Source organism: Copadichromis virginalis, linkage group LG22 (assembly GCF_057382275.1).
Source record: "Copadichromis virginalis isolate Kocher_CV1m ecotype Utaka linkage group LG22, C_Virginalis_male_GT1.1, whole genome shotgun sequence".
NCBI lineage: Eukaryota > Metazoa > Chordata > Actinopteri > Cichliformes > Cichlidae > Copadichromis > Copadichromis virginalis.
Genome location: NC_140638.1, coordinates 14,281,290 through 14,297,872, shown reverse-complemented (window position 1 = coordinate 14,297,872; position 16,583 = coordinate 14,281,290). Strand labels below are relative to the sequence as shown.

The following is a 16,583-nucleotide window of genomic DNA, read 5'->3' as shown; positions in this document are numbered from 1 at the left end:
CAGTCTCTGTTTGTCCCTGATAGTGGCTCCAGCGTACCACACGGTGATGGAGGAGGTGAGGATGGACTCGATGATTGCAGTGTAGAATTGCATCATCGTCCGTGTTGGCAGGTTGAATTTCTTCAGCTGCCTCAGGAAGTACATCCTCTGCTGGGCTTTCTTGATGACGGAGGTGATGGTGGGCTCCCACTTCAGGTCCTGGGTGATGGTGGTACCCAGGAAGCGGAATGAGTCCACAGAGGTGATGGGGGTGTCAGTCAGGATGATGGGGGGGAGTGGGGCTGTGTGCTTCCTGAAGTCCACAATAATCTCCACTGTCTTCTGGGCATTCAGCACCAGGTTGTTGTGGCTGCACCAAGACACCAGACGTTCAACCTCCCTCCTGTAGGCAGACTCGTCCCCGTCAGAGATGAGTCCAATAACGGTGGTGTCATCTGCGAACTTGATTAGCTTGACAGACTGGTGGGTGGAGGTGCAGCAGTTGGTGTACAGGGAGAAGAGCAGAGGAGAAAGAACACAGCCCTGAGGGGAGCCGGTGCTGATGGTCCGGGAGTCCGAGACATTCTTCCCCAGCCTCACGTGCTGCTTCCTGTCCGTCAGGAAGTCAGTGATCCACCGGCAGATGGGATCAGGCACATTCATCTGGGAAAGCTTGCCTCGGAGATGGTCTGGAAGGATGGTGTTGAAGGCAGAGCTGAAGTCCACAAACAGGATCCTGGCGTAGGTTCCTGGGGAGTCCAGATGCTGCAGGATGAAGTGTAGGGCCATGTTGATGGCGTCGTCTACAGACCTGTTGGCTCTATATGCAAACTGCAGGGGGTCCAGGAGGGGGGCCGTGAGGGTCTTGAGATGGGAGAGAACTAGGCGCTCAAATGACTTCATGACCACAGATGTCAGAGCCACGGGTCTGTAGTCATTTAGTCCAGTGATCCTAGGTTTCTTGGGGACAGGGATTATGGTAGAGGACTTGAAGCAGGCAGGCACAAACATATTAAATGTTTAAGATAAAAATCACAGTTTTGGATATATTTGCATAATAAGTAAAGAGTTTAAAAAGATTTTATTTAAAAGTAGTACAGTGAAAATGTAGCCTTAAAATGATGTCAACAGGGCGGAGGTATCCCAGAAAGCCGCAGAGGTGGATGCACTAAATGATGAGCTGACAGAGGAGAGGAAGAAGAGCAGAGATCTTCAATGGGCCATGGAGAAGGAGAAGTGTCAAACTGGGAGGACCGAGGAGAGCAGACGAGAAGAGCTGGAGGTAAGATGGCAGGAGCATTCAAGCGTGACGTCAAAGTTTTTTCCCAAAGTTTGAGTATTTTTGAGAAGAAATTGTGTTTTTTAAATTTCCCACTAGGATCTTCAGCTTTCTCTGGAGGAGCAGAAGAACCACGTAGCACAGCTGAAACTGACTGTGGAGCAGGAGCGACAGGCCTCCTCTCAGCTCTCCCATCAAGCTGAAGAGGAGCGTCTCAGCCTCCACAGGCGCCTGCAGGAGCTCCAGGTCCAGCTTGAAACAGAGCGAGCTAAGGCCCAAGAGATGAGCACTGCTCTGGGGAGAGAGAGAGATCTGCGGACTGGCGTTTCCTCTGATGGTGGTCACCTCCATGAGGAGCAGGTTCAGAAGGATGGGAGAAGCTCTGAAGAGGGAGGAGGTCTTCTGGAAAGACTGCAAAGGGAGCTGGACGACAAGCACGCACAGGTTCGATGCTACAGTTGCTTTAACTGTCTAATGACACCAGACTTCAAGGCCTTTTATCAGTGGCTAGGATCTGACTGTATCATGATTAAACATGGTTTCCCTCTCCAGGTGGTGGATCTACTCAGTCAGGTTGAGGCCCAGAAGCTTGAGGTGGTACGAAAAGAGGAGGAGCTGACGCTGGTGAGTCAGAGATCCAGAAGAGACCAAGAGGCACTGCTAGAGGCTCAGGCCAAGCTGGAGAGGCTGGAGGCAGAAATGGCAAAGATCCAGGAGCAGCTGAGAAGAGAGCTGGAGAACAGACAGAGTCTGGAAGAAGAGAATGAGAGACTGGAAGGAAGACTGAACCAGTTAGGAGAGCAGAGGGAGGGGATGGGACCTGTGGAGGCTGATGGCCGGAGTGTGAGTGGCACAGATTTTACTTTAAAAAGACTTTTAGTAACATTTATTGTTTCTGATCATGTTATCAGGAGCATTGAAGCTCTGTTGTTTTTATCTTAACAGCAGGCTGTGTGGCACAGTGACTCCACGGACCGCACCAAAGACTGGGTGCTCCAGCAAAAGAGCGGAAACCTCCACACAGAAAGCTCCAGCGCGTCCCCTCACAAAGAGGTCTCTTCAACAGGCCACAGCAGTGGGCCGCATCATGGCCCGTGGCGCACGGTGGACAGGATTGTGAGCAAACTCCAAGTCATCTCCTCAAAGGTCCGCAGCATGCCGAGCAAAACCACTGGCAGGTAAACAAAACTGCTGTTTACTTTTTTCTTTTATATTTATTTCAGAAACTGTGCAGCACAATCACACCACACAGACCTCCTCTGTAACAGCTTTACTGCATTTCTTCTGTTCAGGCTTACTGCAGAGGTGGACAGTGAGGAGTTGTCCTGGGTCCAGTCCAGTCTCGATGAGGTCATCACCCTGCTGCAGCAGTCCCCTGGTCTACCCTCCGTCCCTGAGGTCAGCACACGGTCTCATTTTTGTTTTCCCTTCTACGCCGCATATTTCTGGATAAATAAAGTGTGAAAAGGAGAAACACCCACTCACTGCTAGTCTCCAGCCAGAATCAGCTGTTCGCGTCTGCGTTTACTAAACAACATCTGCTGAGCTTTACACGTGGTTGTGACTGCTTGTCTTGTTTCCCTCAGAGTGCGTCCCTGCTGGCAGGAGGCTCCTCCAGCTCCTCCAACACGCTGACTGAGCGGCTGCTGAGGCAGAACGCTGAGCTGACAGGTTTCGTCAGCCGTCTGACCGAAGAGAAGAATGATCTGAGGAACCACACGCTCCGCTTGGAAGAAGAACTGCGACGCTATCGGCAGGTTGGACTGGGGTCAGGCGACAGTGTGAGTACACCACAGAAAAACCTGCTGATTCTGAGATGGAGCACAATACTACAGTGCTATTTTTTCTGTAACAGTCGCGTGACCGTCCTGGTTGGTCTAAAAACTTAATATTACATACACATGACATGTGGTAGAGACAAATACCACAAAGATAATGACCAAGGTATTTTTATAATCCTATGTTTCCTTCATAATGCCATTCAGAACTTAAGTAAACGTTCAAACTGGCTCGCATAATGATACATATTATTGTTTCCACCGTCTGTCATTTGCCTCTGACTAAAGAGTGTTTTATCTTCTGCAGTCCAGCAGGCGAGGAGCATCAAAGATGGACTCTGCAGGGTTGCTGCTTTCTCAGGAGCGGGAAGCTTGGGCTCGAGAGAAGATCCGTCTGGAGAAAGCTTTGCATTTAGCTCAGTCTCAGGTGGCTAGACTCAGGGGAGAGATCAGGTCCGAGAACCTGCGAGAGATTACCGGGCCTGATGCCGACAATGCTGCCCTCAAGGTCAGCAGATCACTGCTCATAAACTGCTTTGTATCTGAGTAATGAGTTAATTGTACTAACCCAAAGAAACGATGCAGAAGCATCGCCTAAATGCTGGAGTTCAGTGTTAAAAGACATTTGATGGCCTCTGAAGTTAAACTGCTGTCTTCTCTTCTCCCTTCATCTCTTTTTTTAACTTCCAGAGGATGTATGGGAAGTACCTGAGGTCAGAAAGCTTCCGTAAAGCACTGATCTACCAGAAGAAGTACCTGCTGTTACTGCTGGGTGGTTTCCAGGAGTGTGAGGAGGCCACGTTATCACTCCTGACCAGGATGGGCGGTCGGCCGTCGCTCTCCAGCCTGGAGTCCCTCAGTCAGCGGTGCAGGGGTGCGATGCGCTTCCGCTCTATCGCCAGAGTCTCTATCGCCCTCTCCAGGTGGGATCTGAAGCTTTGGGGTTTTTTTAAAAGGTTTTTTTTTTTGTTAGTTTTTTGTCTAAAACCAATTATATTTGTTCATCTAGAATGCGTTTTCTCGTGAAGCGATGGCACAGGGCGACGGGAATGAGCTCCACGGCCTCCTGTGCTGTTAGTAAGAACGGAACAGGACAGATCTTAGGTAACCAAAGCATATAGCAGCTTGTAACCTCTCTATATTGTCATTTACATGTGATACTCATAATATTTTCTTAATTTCCGGCAGGTACAGAGGCGAGGGATTCCCCTTATCTTCACCCAGGTGGTCCGGAGATGTACAGAGATAGAGGAAGCGGCGGGGGAGGAATGTCTAGCAGCAGGGGGAGAAGTGGGCGGGAATCCCCTCGATTGGCTGTCTCCTCCACACATCACAGGTACAACTATCAATCAGGATGCTAACAATATTTATTATTAAACGGTTTTCCTTTTTTAATGTTTCCAGTCTACTTCTTATTTTATCTCCTGATTAAAGGAAAGAAAATACCAAAATTATTGAGAATAAAGCTTCAAACTTAGTCTGAGTAATTAAAATAATGAAACTGATTTGTAAAGTTATGATGAAGGATCACTTAGGACATCAGTTGTTTAGGCTAATGTATACTCATGAGTACTGTAGAGTAAACTGATTTTTTTTCTTTTCTCTTTTGCATTAATGTGGAGTTCAGATCCTTTCCGACTTTCTTAAATCTGTGTTTCTAACGTGCAGGTTTCACATGTCTGGAGACCACGGACCGCTCACCTGTTCCCACTTGCAGAACTACGACCCCGACCGAGCGCTCACCGACTACATCTCCAGGCTGGAGGCCCTGCAGAGGAGGCTGGGCAGCGTGACATCAGGTAACACGAGCAGCCCAGCTCACATGCATTACGTGTGATCGAGTTACAGCTTTCTTCGTCATCTCAAATTCTATTGGAGAAAAACACTTTCATCTATATGTGGAATATACATAATTACAAATTTGGTTATGTCTGCTTACAGTACAGTACGTGTTTGCCCTGTAAAGCTGAGAAGCAGTGAACTCACATATTCTGATTGTTGCACCCAAAGCAAGCGCTGTGAAATAAATGCATGTGTAAAGGTGTGATCCGTACCCTGGGTTTGGCATATTTACTCAACTCCTCCTCTTTTCTCTCCCCAGGTGCTTCTTCATATGCTCAATTGCACTTTGGCTTGAGAAGATAGATGCTGACACGTTAACTTTGGCTTGAAGAAACTCAGTTGCCTTTTTCTCGTGCTGAGCGCTCTGCTGTTTTCTACCATTCTGGTGTGGACTGTATCTTTCCATGTGGACCAAAACACATTTTTTATCAGTGTACGACATGTTGTATTCAGGCTTTTTGTTGGTCGCCGGCACTTGGAAAAACAGCTACGTTTGTAATTTAATCTGCCTCTTTGTTGTGGATGATCTACAATCATGTATAATTTGTCTAATGCTAATTTAAGACTTTGTGATTAATTTATATGTTTGTGTTGTATGGGTGGAGCGTTATGTAGAGGATGTTTGGGTTTACTGTTAGGGAGGCTGCTGCTGGATATTCTACACTACACTGTGTTTTGTTTAGGCCGGACAGACTACAGAGGACATTTGTAGAGAACGTATTTTTGTAAACCGTTAGGAGCTTTGAATTTTCTGGGTATTTTGTCAAAAACTGAAATAAAGAGGACTACATTATTTCAAAAAGGTTTGCTTCATTTCTTTTTTTCTTTTTGCATCTTTTTTGTTAAACTTTTTTTGTGGAAAAATTTAGCACCATCAAGCTTCATTCAGATAAACCAGCAATAGAAACAAAAACTCAGCTGAGGACATCTTTAGTCCTTTTGAAAGCGAATAATTATTTCTTTTAACACTAAACAAATGTTGCATAGGGAGCTGTTTAAAAAGCACAAGGGGGGGTCAAAGCTGTAAAAATGAGCTTAGCCTTCCCATGAACCCATTTAATGGTCTTCCTTTTTTCCTCCTGCCTGGGAGATTCATATTTAGTTATTATTAATATTTTAGTATCCTTTGTCCCAATCTCCTCCAAACCATCTTACAATCACTCACAATGAAAACCTTATTCTTCCTCTCTTCCACCTCCTCCCTACTCTCACTACAGATCAGTGTCATCTGCAAACATCACAGTCCACAGAGACTCCTGCCTGACCTCATCTGTCAGCCCGTCCATCACCACTGCAAGCAATAAGTGGCTCAGAGCAGATCCGTGATGTCATCTCAATTTAGGTGTCACCACAGTTATTCCCTATTCCCTAAATATAGTGAAGGAACCCAAAGTACTGGACAGTGCATGACTAAATGTACACGGCCAAGTCTATTTAACCAAAATGATGAAAAACAGCTGTGTTGGAAGATAAAATGTTCATCCTCTGGCATTAGCTGACACGAGGCTCAGTATAGATCTCATCATCAGTGAGGTTTGCTTGTAGGTGGGAGATCTCCCATCCTGACGCACACTCTGTAACACAGCAGGGTTCAGAGGCTCATTTTCATATTTTTATTGATTTTTCACCCAGTTTCACTTGTTTGTTTGTTTTTTCTTTTGTCTTCACAGCAGGAAAACTTTAACATACATCTCAGGAATAAAAGATTCCCCACAGATTTAGTAACCCACCCCAGAGCTTTTAATTAAATCACATGGTCTTCCTCAGCAGATTATTCAGATAGCACAGGGTTGTTTTCTCTCTTCTCAAGTTTAAACCCTCATACTGAGTAATGCTCAGGACAAGGAAAAATATATACTGTATATACACAACTGGTCACAACTCATCTGCAGATGAAGATCATGTGACTAACCTTATAGCTCCAAACATCAGAGAGCTGTAAATGAACCTCGTGGTTTTAACCAAGTTTCCAGTGTTCAGAACTTTTAGCTACAGGATTTTAAAGTTTGCTGCAAAATCGATGATTAACTCTGGAAAACAAAAGTAAATACGTCTTCCCGGGTTGACTCAAAGGCTTCATTCAGTCTAAAGACGTCATAAGGCGCTAGTTATTTCTCCATTTGTATTGTTTTTAAAGAATTCACATTGTGAATAAGAGCATCAGCTTTCACGCTGGAGTCTCACAGCTCCTGTTTTTCTCTGCAGAAAGTCACACTTATCTACAAACATTCATTCATGAAGAGAGCCGGACTCTAGACGAAATACAGGAAGAATAAAAGCACAGCTTGGGCATTAAGAGCAAAGTGCACTGATGTCAATTTTCCTCGATTCAAGTCCCCACAAGGTTCGAGCTTTACTTCCGATGCTCGGATGTCTCCGTCTCTCACTGCTTCCTCCTCTTGTATCTGATGACGGGGTTGTGAGGCGTGTGGATCATCGTGGTGTAGTTGATTGTGGGGAAATATCCGTCCACCAGGTCAAAGTCGTACATGCGGAGCAAAGTGGACCAGATGGTTTTGATCTGGACGTAGGCAAAGTTTTCCCCAATGCAGCGATGACGGCCTGCAGGCGGAAAACAGGATGGATTTGATTTCATTGAACTCAGTTTGACTGATGTCTGGTTTGGCTTTGAGGTGTTTTATGTTTACTTTATTTTACAGCAAACAAAAAAGCGCTTCTTCATACCGGCTCCAAAGGGCACATAGGCGAACTTCTCCCCTGCGGCAGGATTATCGTTGAGGTAGCGATCAGGTTTGAACTCCATCCTGTCCACCCAGGTGTCATGGAGCCGGTGGTTAACAGTCGGGGAGACGCACACCTGGTGGCCCACAGGGATGGTGTATCCTGCTGCAGTCTGAGAAAGCAGAAGAGAGAGCAGGTACAGCAGTCAGCTGAGGTTGTCTGCGCGTATACATGACATCATAAAATCCAGTGCTGAGGAATGACCCATACCTGAGGAGAGCGAGCCATCCTCATCATCGTCATGATGGGTGGGCGGAGCCGCAGGGTTTCCTTTAAACAGCGCTCCAGCAAGCTGAGATCCTTCAGCTAAAGATGGCGACATGAAAGTTTAGAAAATATCTGGAGCATCAGTCTGGTTTTGAGGAATAAAATAACCTCTTTCAGCTTTTTTTTTTTTAATTTATGTAGACCTCCACCTGAATGCAGCAGCAAGGGGGCGCTAAAAACATCTTTACTCCTGTTACCACAATAATTTTCTACAGCCAGCAGGGGGAGTATCTCTCACAAATCAGAGGTAACATCTGAGGGAGAATACTTACATTTCACATTTAAACCCTGCACTTTTTTTTTTTTTACTCTTCACTATTATTAGCAGTAATGAACCTCATTTTTATTGCAGTCCACGGGCGACTTTTACCTGATCGAAGTTGAGTGGAGGCAGGTTTTCCCCGCACACAGCCTTCTGCTCTGCGTAGCAGCGCTCCTGCAGGGCCTTGTCTTTGGCCAGGAAGAAGCCCAGCCAGGCGCTGGTGGTGGAGGATGTGTGCTGACCCGCCAGGAGGAGGCCGATCAGCATCCCTGCAATTTCGTCATCGGTCAGCGGCCGTCCATCTCTGAGGAATGAGAAAGTTTTTTTAGTTCTCAATCCTTCATAGAGTTAATTGTGATTTTTATTTCTTTTTGATAATAAGATCTGAATATTCTGGGTTAAACCAAGTCTCCTTTGAGTCTTTCAGGGCTGGACCATGACATTAAACATAAAACTGTTTCTTTGCATGTTGACTTGCACTGTCATTATGTAATCGCAGGTACATCAGTTCAGTAAGAGTTGGGCAGTAAGTGTGTTACCTCATTTGACAGAAATTTATGGATTTTTCTCTTATGCTCACAGACCTGCAGACAAACCTGCTGCTCTCTGTTTGTATCAAGGAAGAGGCTCATTAGCAGTAATATCTGACACACAGGTTGATTCCTCGCTTATAAACACAGTATGTAAGTCTATAGTGGCAACTGTGCTTTCTCCTCCAGCTCTTTGTTTACTTATACAGCAAATGTCCACACCTGTGGTCTGGTTTTGTCCTACTCTTTGACCCTGGGCTGTTTTGTTGTTTTAGCGCTTGTTCTGAGCCGCTGATGTCACCTTACTTGTATGTGGAGTCCATGAAGGTCTGCAGGATGTCATCTGCTTTCTCTTCAGAGCTCCTCCGTTTCTGAATCACTTTGTAGAAGATGTTCTTGATCTCTCTGTGAGCTCTGTCCCTCTTCCTAAACAACAAACAAACAAAAAAACAGAGGTAAATATTTCCAAACAGTATTGTGCTGTTTGCATCATATCACATTGAATCCCTCTGGTATTTCTTTTCCCTGTGTGATGCCATCTTTTTTTTCCAGTTTTTTTTTTTTTTTTTTAAATCTGTCTAGTCAAATTAAATCCAGTGTCGTCTTCACCCTGTGTGCAGACGCAGCACTGTACTGCATGAAGATGTGTGAGAGACCTACCTGAAGCTGGGCAGGGGCAGCCAGCCCGGCAGGAGCCACGCAGCGTGGGTAAATCCTCCGTCCAAGTCGGCGTAAAGCTGGGCCACGCGTTCATCCAGCATGCTGCGGATCTCTTTCCCGTGCAGGCAGCTGCTGGCTGTGAGGATAATCAGCTCGGACAGAGCCTCGAACAGGTCTGAAACAGGTCAAAGTTCATTGACAAACGTTTGGTTTTTGATCTAATCTGTATCAAGTTTTATGGTTAACTGTTTTGGACTCAGCGTTGCAAATATCGGTGTCTTACTTCTCTCCCCGCTGTCTCCCCATTTCTGAAAATACTCGATCGTCTCTCTCTCAATGATCTCGATGTGTTCCCTAAAACGAGCAATGTTCAGCCCCGTCTTAAACATCTTCTTCTGCTCCAGAAAAATCTGCAGCAGATTAAAAGGAAACATGCATCTCAGCTGATCTTAGCATGCAGAAACTCTTTAATACATTTCCACCTTCCTTCTGAGGCGTGAACTTCTCAGGTTCTGGGATACTCACGTGGTTCGGCACGTCGTAGGCGACTCCTTTGCCGAACACCGGAGTGGTCAGTCTCGAGTAGACGTCCTCTGCGTTCAGGTCTTCGTTCTTGCTGTTGAACATCAGCGCGGCTGCGTCGCTGCCCAGCAGGTAGGTGAATGTTTTGCCCACCATAGTGAAGCTGAATACAGGGCCGTACTGTGGGGGGAACAGCAGACACGCAGGAGTTCAGACGCAGGGGTCAAAGTAAAATAAATCTCTGACAACTGAGTTAAAAAAAACTAAATAATATATATACAGATTAAACTCTAGATCAGTGGTCCCCAACCCCCTAAATATATGATATGATAAGATATGGAACCTAAATCAGATTAGGGATATTGTACTGTATTTAGCTTTATTTTGTATCGTGCTTTTTCTTTTTCTCTCTCTCATTTTTCATAAATGACTTATACTGTTTACAAATACCAAAACTAGAGCAAAATCAGTCAGGAGCTACAAGGAGAGAGCCAGAGTTGCCTTGGCCTGTTGTCGCTTTCATTTGCACCACAGGAGCTGAAATGGACTCACGATGGTTTAAAAGCATTTCCTCATTTTTAAAGCAGTTTATCTTCATGATCATCTGCTTTGTTCAAACTTTGAACCGCTGTCAATGTTTAGAGTTAATAACTTAAAGTAATTGGAGGGGGGGGGCTAATCTTCATATTTTAGGACTGATTATTAAACTGTTTCATTTCTTCTGATTGAAAACAGTCGCAGGTTCATTTTTCAAAACACTTACTTTGTTATAGGCATTTTCCAGAAACTCAATGGGGCTCTTTCCAAAAGCGACGGCATGTCCCAGAAAGGGGATGCTGGAGGGTATGTAGGGTGGATGTTTCTGCGCAGAGAGACATAAATAAATAACAATAAAAAAAAAATAACAGTGACTTGAAACTAAAGCTTAGATAACGGTAACTGTTTTTCGTCTGAGCACACTCACCACGTCCACGTCTGTGGACTGTTTGAGCAGCAGTTTGGAGATGTATCCCAGAGTGAGGGTGAAGACGGACGCTGCTAACACCACGGAGGTCAGGTTCTCGTTCATTTTCCCCATAGTGTCCCCGAGCAGTTTAGCGCTCATCTGATAAATGTGCATCGACATTTTTCCTGATAGCCCCCGAAAACAAAACCTTTAAAAACTTAACCCCGAAACGGCCCCGGTCACCGTCCACCTGCTGAAAGGCTCTCGGTCGAGAACAGTTGGTGATATTTCCCCAAAGTCTCGACCTGTCAACACTCGTCCTGCCCCCGCCTGACCAATGCTGGATTTTGATTGGTTGCTGACCACGTGTCAGTCAAGCAGCTCTCGCTGTGAATGGTTGAGGCTACCTGAACCGATGTCTTGCTACATGATGTCACACCAGCAGGGCGACCATCGATTTTAAGACCTTTTTTTTTTTTTTTTTTTAATTTAAACTTTTTCATGTACCTCCAGAATTCAACAATACGGGACGTTAAAGTCCTGCAAAGATAACGAAATATATTATAATGTTTAATATTATATTATTATATAAACGTTTACAGCAATTCAATTCAATTTTATTTATATAGCGCCAAATCACAACATAAGTCGCCTCAACAGCAATAAATGAGCTGGTTTGCAGTTTGTTGGGGGTGTGTCGGATCATTAGGGCCCGAGCACTGAGAGTGCGAAGGCCCTATTGTATCTGCTCCGTTTCTTATTATTATTATTATTATTAGGGCCCGAGCACCGAGAGTGCGAAGGCCCTATTGTATCTGCTCCGTTTCTTATTATTATTATTATTATTATTATTATTCAGGCGAAACAAGGGCCTTTTTGAGGGCCTAAACATGCTCAAAAACTCATGAAATTTTGCACACATGCCAGGTCTGGTGAAAAATTTTGTATTTTAATGGTTTTACATATGAGCACTGGGAAATGGCTCTAGAGCGCCACCTATGCCTTGTTAAATGCAGCCCTACGACCACATCGTTTGAGCTACATGTATGAAATTTGGCACACATATGTATCATGCCAAGACGAACAAAAAAGTCTGTGGGCCCATTGACGCAAACCCAACAGGAAGTCCGCCATTTGGAAGAGAAGGTGACATTTTGGCTCTAATTTTGCCATTTCCATGCCTCGAACTTTTGCGAACTCCTCCTTGGGGTTTGATTTCATAACCTTCATATTTGGTCAGTGTCAACTACACCCTTGTGCCATGTTAAATTGCGGAGCTTTTGAGTTTTCACAATACTATGAGGCCGTGGCGCCATGGCGAATTTTGATGACTCGCCATGAAAATCTTATTGCCTCTCATTTTGTCATACATTTTCTGACCTTGACCAAAGTGAACACATATGATAAGGCTCCACCCCTGAACATATTTCAACTGCCATATTTGACATGAAGGACAGCGCCACCTAGTGGGAACAGGAAATGTCATGTTTTACACTTTGGGGTACAGTATAGTGATGGGTGACATCTGCAGCCTCAAATTTCTCCAGGAAAGCCTTAAGGAGTTGGTCTTGGGTTACAGTGAAAACTGTGACTTTTTGCAAAAGGGTGTGACCCCAGCAGCATGGCGAACTTTGATGTCACGCCATGAAGAAACAAATTAGTATAACTCAATGAAATCCAGTCTGATCAGTACCAGACTTTACAGGCATGATGTCAGACCCGCCCTGAACAGATTGATGTGCCCATTGTCGGAAATACGGACAGCGCCACCTAGTGGCAACAGGAAATGTCATGGCTTTAATTTTGTTGTACTGATTTTCACAGGTTCATCGTGGCCACCTCAAAAGCGATGAATATCAACATCAGTCCCTCATGATGCTTCAGTGCAAAAATTGTGACTTTAAACTGAACGGCGCACCCTGGTGGCAACGCGGTTCACCATGAAAGATGAAGTGGCTTTTGAGGGGCTTGGAAAGTTTATAGAGGCTTGAAATTTGGCACACACCTCCAAATGGATGTAGGCTTTGTTGTCATGTGATCATTTTCATTGAATATCCCAAAATGGCTCCACAGCGCCCCCTTCAAAATTTCAAAACATCAGCCCCTGCTCTGTGTTTTATGTATGAGTCTGAAACCTGGTAAGCTTATGGAAAATATCTGGATGTACAAAAAAGTCTCTTGGAGCAATATCCCAAATCCAACAGGAAGTCAGCCATTTTAAAATTAATGTGTAATTTTGGCGGCATTTTCCCCTCTTTTCAGGCTTCATACTTTGACGAACTCCTCCAAGGGATTTCATCATATTGAACCATTCTCCAGTGTGTGGAATCTAAAGACCTTTGTGATGCTAAATTGCGAAGCTTTTTACGTTCAAGGAAACGGGGTGGTCATGGCGGCACGTGGAGTTTCAATCACTCGCCAAAAAGCAGTAATATGCTGTCACTCAAAGACACAAAGTCCAATCTCTCCCAAAGGTCGCAGGCGTGATGAGACTCGAGCTCGGAAATGTTTGTTATGCCCTTTGTCTATAATGGTTAGAGCGCCACCTAGTGGGACGACTATACTCATGGTTGAACCAAATGAAATGTTAACTGGTGGTTAAATGCATGAATTCCATCAATGTGACATCAGATCGGACGTGCTGGTTTTAGGTGTTGGGCGTGGCTCGACGCGCCGGGGGTGCGAGGGCCCTCATAACGCTGCTTGCAGCTTTAATTATTATTATTATTATTATTCACCCCAAACAAGGGCCTTTTTGAGGGCCTAAACATGCTCAAAAACTCATGAAATTTTGCACACATGCCAGGTGTGGTGAAAAATTTTGTATTTTAATGGTTTTACATATGAGCACTGGGAAATGGCTCTACAGCGCCACCTATGCCTTGTTAAATGCAGCCCTACGACCACATCGTTTGAGCTACATGTATGAAATTTGGCACACATGTGTATCATGCCAAGACGAACAAAAAAGTCTGTGGGCCCATTGACGCAAACCCAACAGGAAGTCCGCCATTTGGAAGAGAAGGTGACATTTTGGCTCTAATTTTGCCATTTCCATGCCTCGAACTTTTGCGAACTCCTCCTTGGGGTTTCATTTCATAACCTTCAAATTTGGACAGTGTCAACTACACCCTTGTGCCATGTTAAATTGCGGAGCTTTTGAGTTTTCACAATACTATGAGGCCGTGGCGCCATGGCGAATTTCGATGACTCGCCATGAAAATCTTATTGCCTCTCATTTTGTCATACATTTTCTGACCTTGACCAAAGTGAACACATATGATAAGGCTCCACCCCTGAACATATTTCAACTGCCATATTTGACGTCAGCGACAGCGCCACCTAGTGGGAACAGGAAATGTCATGTTTTACACTTTGGGGTACAGTATAGTGATGGGTGACACCTGCAGCCTCAAATTTCTCCAGGAAAGACTTAAGGAGTTGGTCTTGGGTTACAGTGAAAACTGTGACTTTTCGCAAAAGGGTGTGACCCCAGCAGCATGGCGAACTTTAATGTCACGCCATGAAGAAACAAATTAGTATAACTCAATGAAATCCAGTCTGATCAGTACCAGACTTTACAGGCATGATGTCAGACCCGCCCTGAACAGATTGATGTGCCCATTGTCGGAAATACGTACAGCGCCACCTAGTGGCAACAGGAAATGTCATGGCTTTAATTTTGTTGTACTGATTTTCACAGGTTCATCGTGGCCACCTCAAAAGCGGTGAATATCAACATCAGTCCCTCGTGATGCTTCAGTGCAAAAATTGTGACTTTAAACTGAACGGCGCACCCTGGTGGCAACGCGGTCCACCATGAAAGATGAAGTGGCTTTTGAGGGGCTTGGAAAGTATATAGAGGCTTTAAATTTAGCACACCCCTCCAAATGGATGAAGGCTTTGTTGTCATGTGATCATTTTTCATTGAATAGCGCGAAATGGCTCCACAGCGCCCCCTACAAAATTTCAAAACCACAGCCCCAGCTCTGTGTTTTATGTATGAGTCTGAAACCTGGTAAGCTTATAGGAGATATCAAGATGTACAAAAAAGTCTCTTGGAGCAATATCCAAAATCCAACAGGAAGTCAGCCATTTTAAAATTAATGTGCAATTTTGGCGACATTTTCCCCTCTTTTCAGGCTTCATACTTTGACGAACTCCTCCAAGGGATTTCATCATATTGAACCATTCTCCAGTGTGTGGAATCTAAAGACCTTTGTGATGTTAAATTGCGAAGCTTTTTACGTTCAAGGAAACGGGGTGGTCATGGCGACACGTGGAGTTTCAATCACTCGCCAAAAAGCAGTAATCTGCTGTCACTCAAAGACACAATGTCCAATCTCTCCAAAAGCTCATAGGAGTGATGAGACTCGAGCTCAGAAATGTTTATTATGTCATTTGTACATAATGGTTAGAGCGCCACCTAGTGGAACGACTAACTAATCATGAATGAATGAGTTGAAATGTTAGCTGGTGGTTAAATGCATGAATTCCATCAATGTGACATCAGATCCGAGGTGCTGGTTGTAGGTGTTGGGCGTAGCTCGACGCGATGGGGTGCGAGGGCCCTCATAACGCTGCTTGCAGCTTTAATTATTATTATTATTATTATTAGGGCCCGAGCACTGACAGTGCGAAGGTCCTATTGTAATTGCTCTGTTTATTATTATTATTATTAGGGCCCGAGCACTGAGAGTGCGAAGGCCCTATTGTATCTGCTCCGTTTCTTATTATTAGGGCCCGAGCACTGAGAGTGCGAAGGCCCTATTGTATCTGCTCCGTTTCTTATTATTATTATTAGGGCCCGAGCACCGAGAGTGCGAAGGCCCTATTGTATCTGCTCCGTTTCTTATTAGGGCCCGAGCACTGAGAGTGCGAAGGCCCTATTGTATCTGCTCCGTTTCTTATTATTATTAGGGCCCGAGCACCGAGAGTGCGAAGGCCCTATTGTATCTGCTCCGTTTCTTATTAGGGCCCGAGCACCGAGAGTGCGAAGGCCCTATTGTATCTGCTCCGTTTCTTATTATTATTATTATTAGGGCCCGAGCACCGAGAGTGCGAAGGCCCTATTGTATCTGCTCCGTTTCTTATTATTATTATTATTATTATTAGGGCCCGAGCACTGACAGTGCGAAGGCCCTATTGTAATTGCTCTGTTTATTATTATTATTATTATTATTATTATTATTATTATTATTAGGGCCCGAGCACCGAGAGTGCGAAGGCCCTATTGTATCTGCTCCGTTTCTTATTATTATTATTATTATTATTATTATTATTATTATTATTATTATTATTATTATTATTCAGGCGAAACAAGGGCCTTTTTGAGGGCCTAAATATGCTCAAAAACTCATGAAATTTTGCACACATGCCAGGTCTGGTGAAAAATTTTGTATTTTAATGGTTTTACATATGAGCACTGGGAAATGGCTCTACAGCGCCACCTATGCCTTGTTAAATGCAGCCCTACGACCACATCGTTTGAGCTACATGTATGAAATTTGGCACACATGTGTATCATGCCAAGACGAACAAAAAAGTCAGTGGGCCCATTGACGCAAACCCAACAGGAAGTCCGCCATTTGGAAGAGAAGGTGACATTTTGGCTCTAATTTTGCCATTTCCATGCCTCGAACTTTTGCGAACTCCTCCTTGGGGTTTCATTTCATAACCTTCAAATTTGGACAGTGTCAACTACACCCTTGTGCCATGTTAAATTGCGGAGCTTTTGAGTTTTCACAATACTATGAGGCCGTGGCGCCATGGCGAA

At 44.6% G+C, this 16,583-nt stretch overlaps 2 protein-coding genes across 5 annotated transcripts in view; one reads left to right on the top strand and one right to left on the bottom strand.

Moving 5' to 3' along the window:
• The window catches only part of akap9 (A kinase (PRKA) anchor protein 9), a 69,324-nt gene extending 64,129 nt beyond the window's left edge, over window positions 1–5,195 (top strand). For all 4 annotated transcript variants that reach the window (XM_085446789.1, XM_085446788.1, XM_085446790.1 and 1 more), the window contains 12 exons: window positions 1,111–1,261; window positions 1,358–1,702; window positions 1,811–2,101; window positions 2,204–2,436; window positions 2,551–2,656; window positions 2,845–3,039; window positions 3,344–3,544; window positions 3,727–3,959; window positions 4,046–4,140; window positions 4,225–4,372; window positions 4,705–4,835; window positions 5,138–5,195. In XM_085446789.1, coding sequence (XP_085302915.1) covers window positions 1,111–1,261; window positions 1,358–1,702; window positions 1,811–2,101; window positions 2,204–2,436; window positions 2,551–2,656; window positions 2,845–3,039; window positions 3,344–3,544; window positions 3,727–3,959; window positions 4,046–4,140; window positions 4,225–4,372; window positions 4,705–4,835; window positions 5,138–5,181 — 2,173 coding nt within the window. In that variant the 3' untranslated portion in view covers window positions 5,182–5,195. The remainder of the gene's footprint in view (window positions 1–1,110; window positions 1,262–1,357; window positions 1,703–1,810; window positions 2,102–2,203; window positions 2,437–2,550; window positions 2,657–2,844; window positions 3,040–3,343; window positions 3,545–3,726; window positions 3,960–4,045; window positions 4,141–4,224; window positions 4,373–4,704; window positions 4,836–5,137) is intronic.
• Window positions 5,196–5,258: 63 nt separating this feature from the next.
• cyp51a1 (cytochrome P450 family 51 subfamily A member 1) lies at window positions 5,259–11,132 on the bottom strand. The gene is made up of 10 exons (XM_085446791.1): window positions 10,826–11,132; window positions 10,625–10,723; window positions 9,865–10,041; window positions 9,623–9,749; window positions 9,340–9,514; window positions 8,986–9,105; window positions 8,258–8,453; window positions 7,831–7,926; window positions 7,564–7,732; window positions 5,259–7,440 (listed from the first exon to the last, which is right to left on the bottom strand). Exons 1-10 carry the CDS (start codon window positions 10,985–10,987, stop codon window positions 7,262–7,264), a joined length of 1,500 nt encoding a protein of 499 aa, XP_085302917.1. The 5' UTR covers window positions 10,988–11,132; the 3' UTR covers window positions 5,259–7,261.
• Between the last annotated feature and the right edge of the window lie 5,451 nt (window positions 11,133–16,583).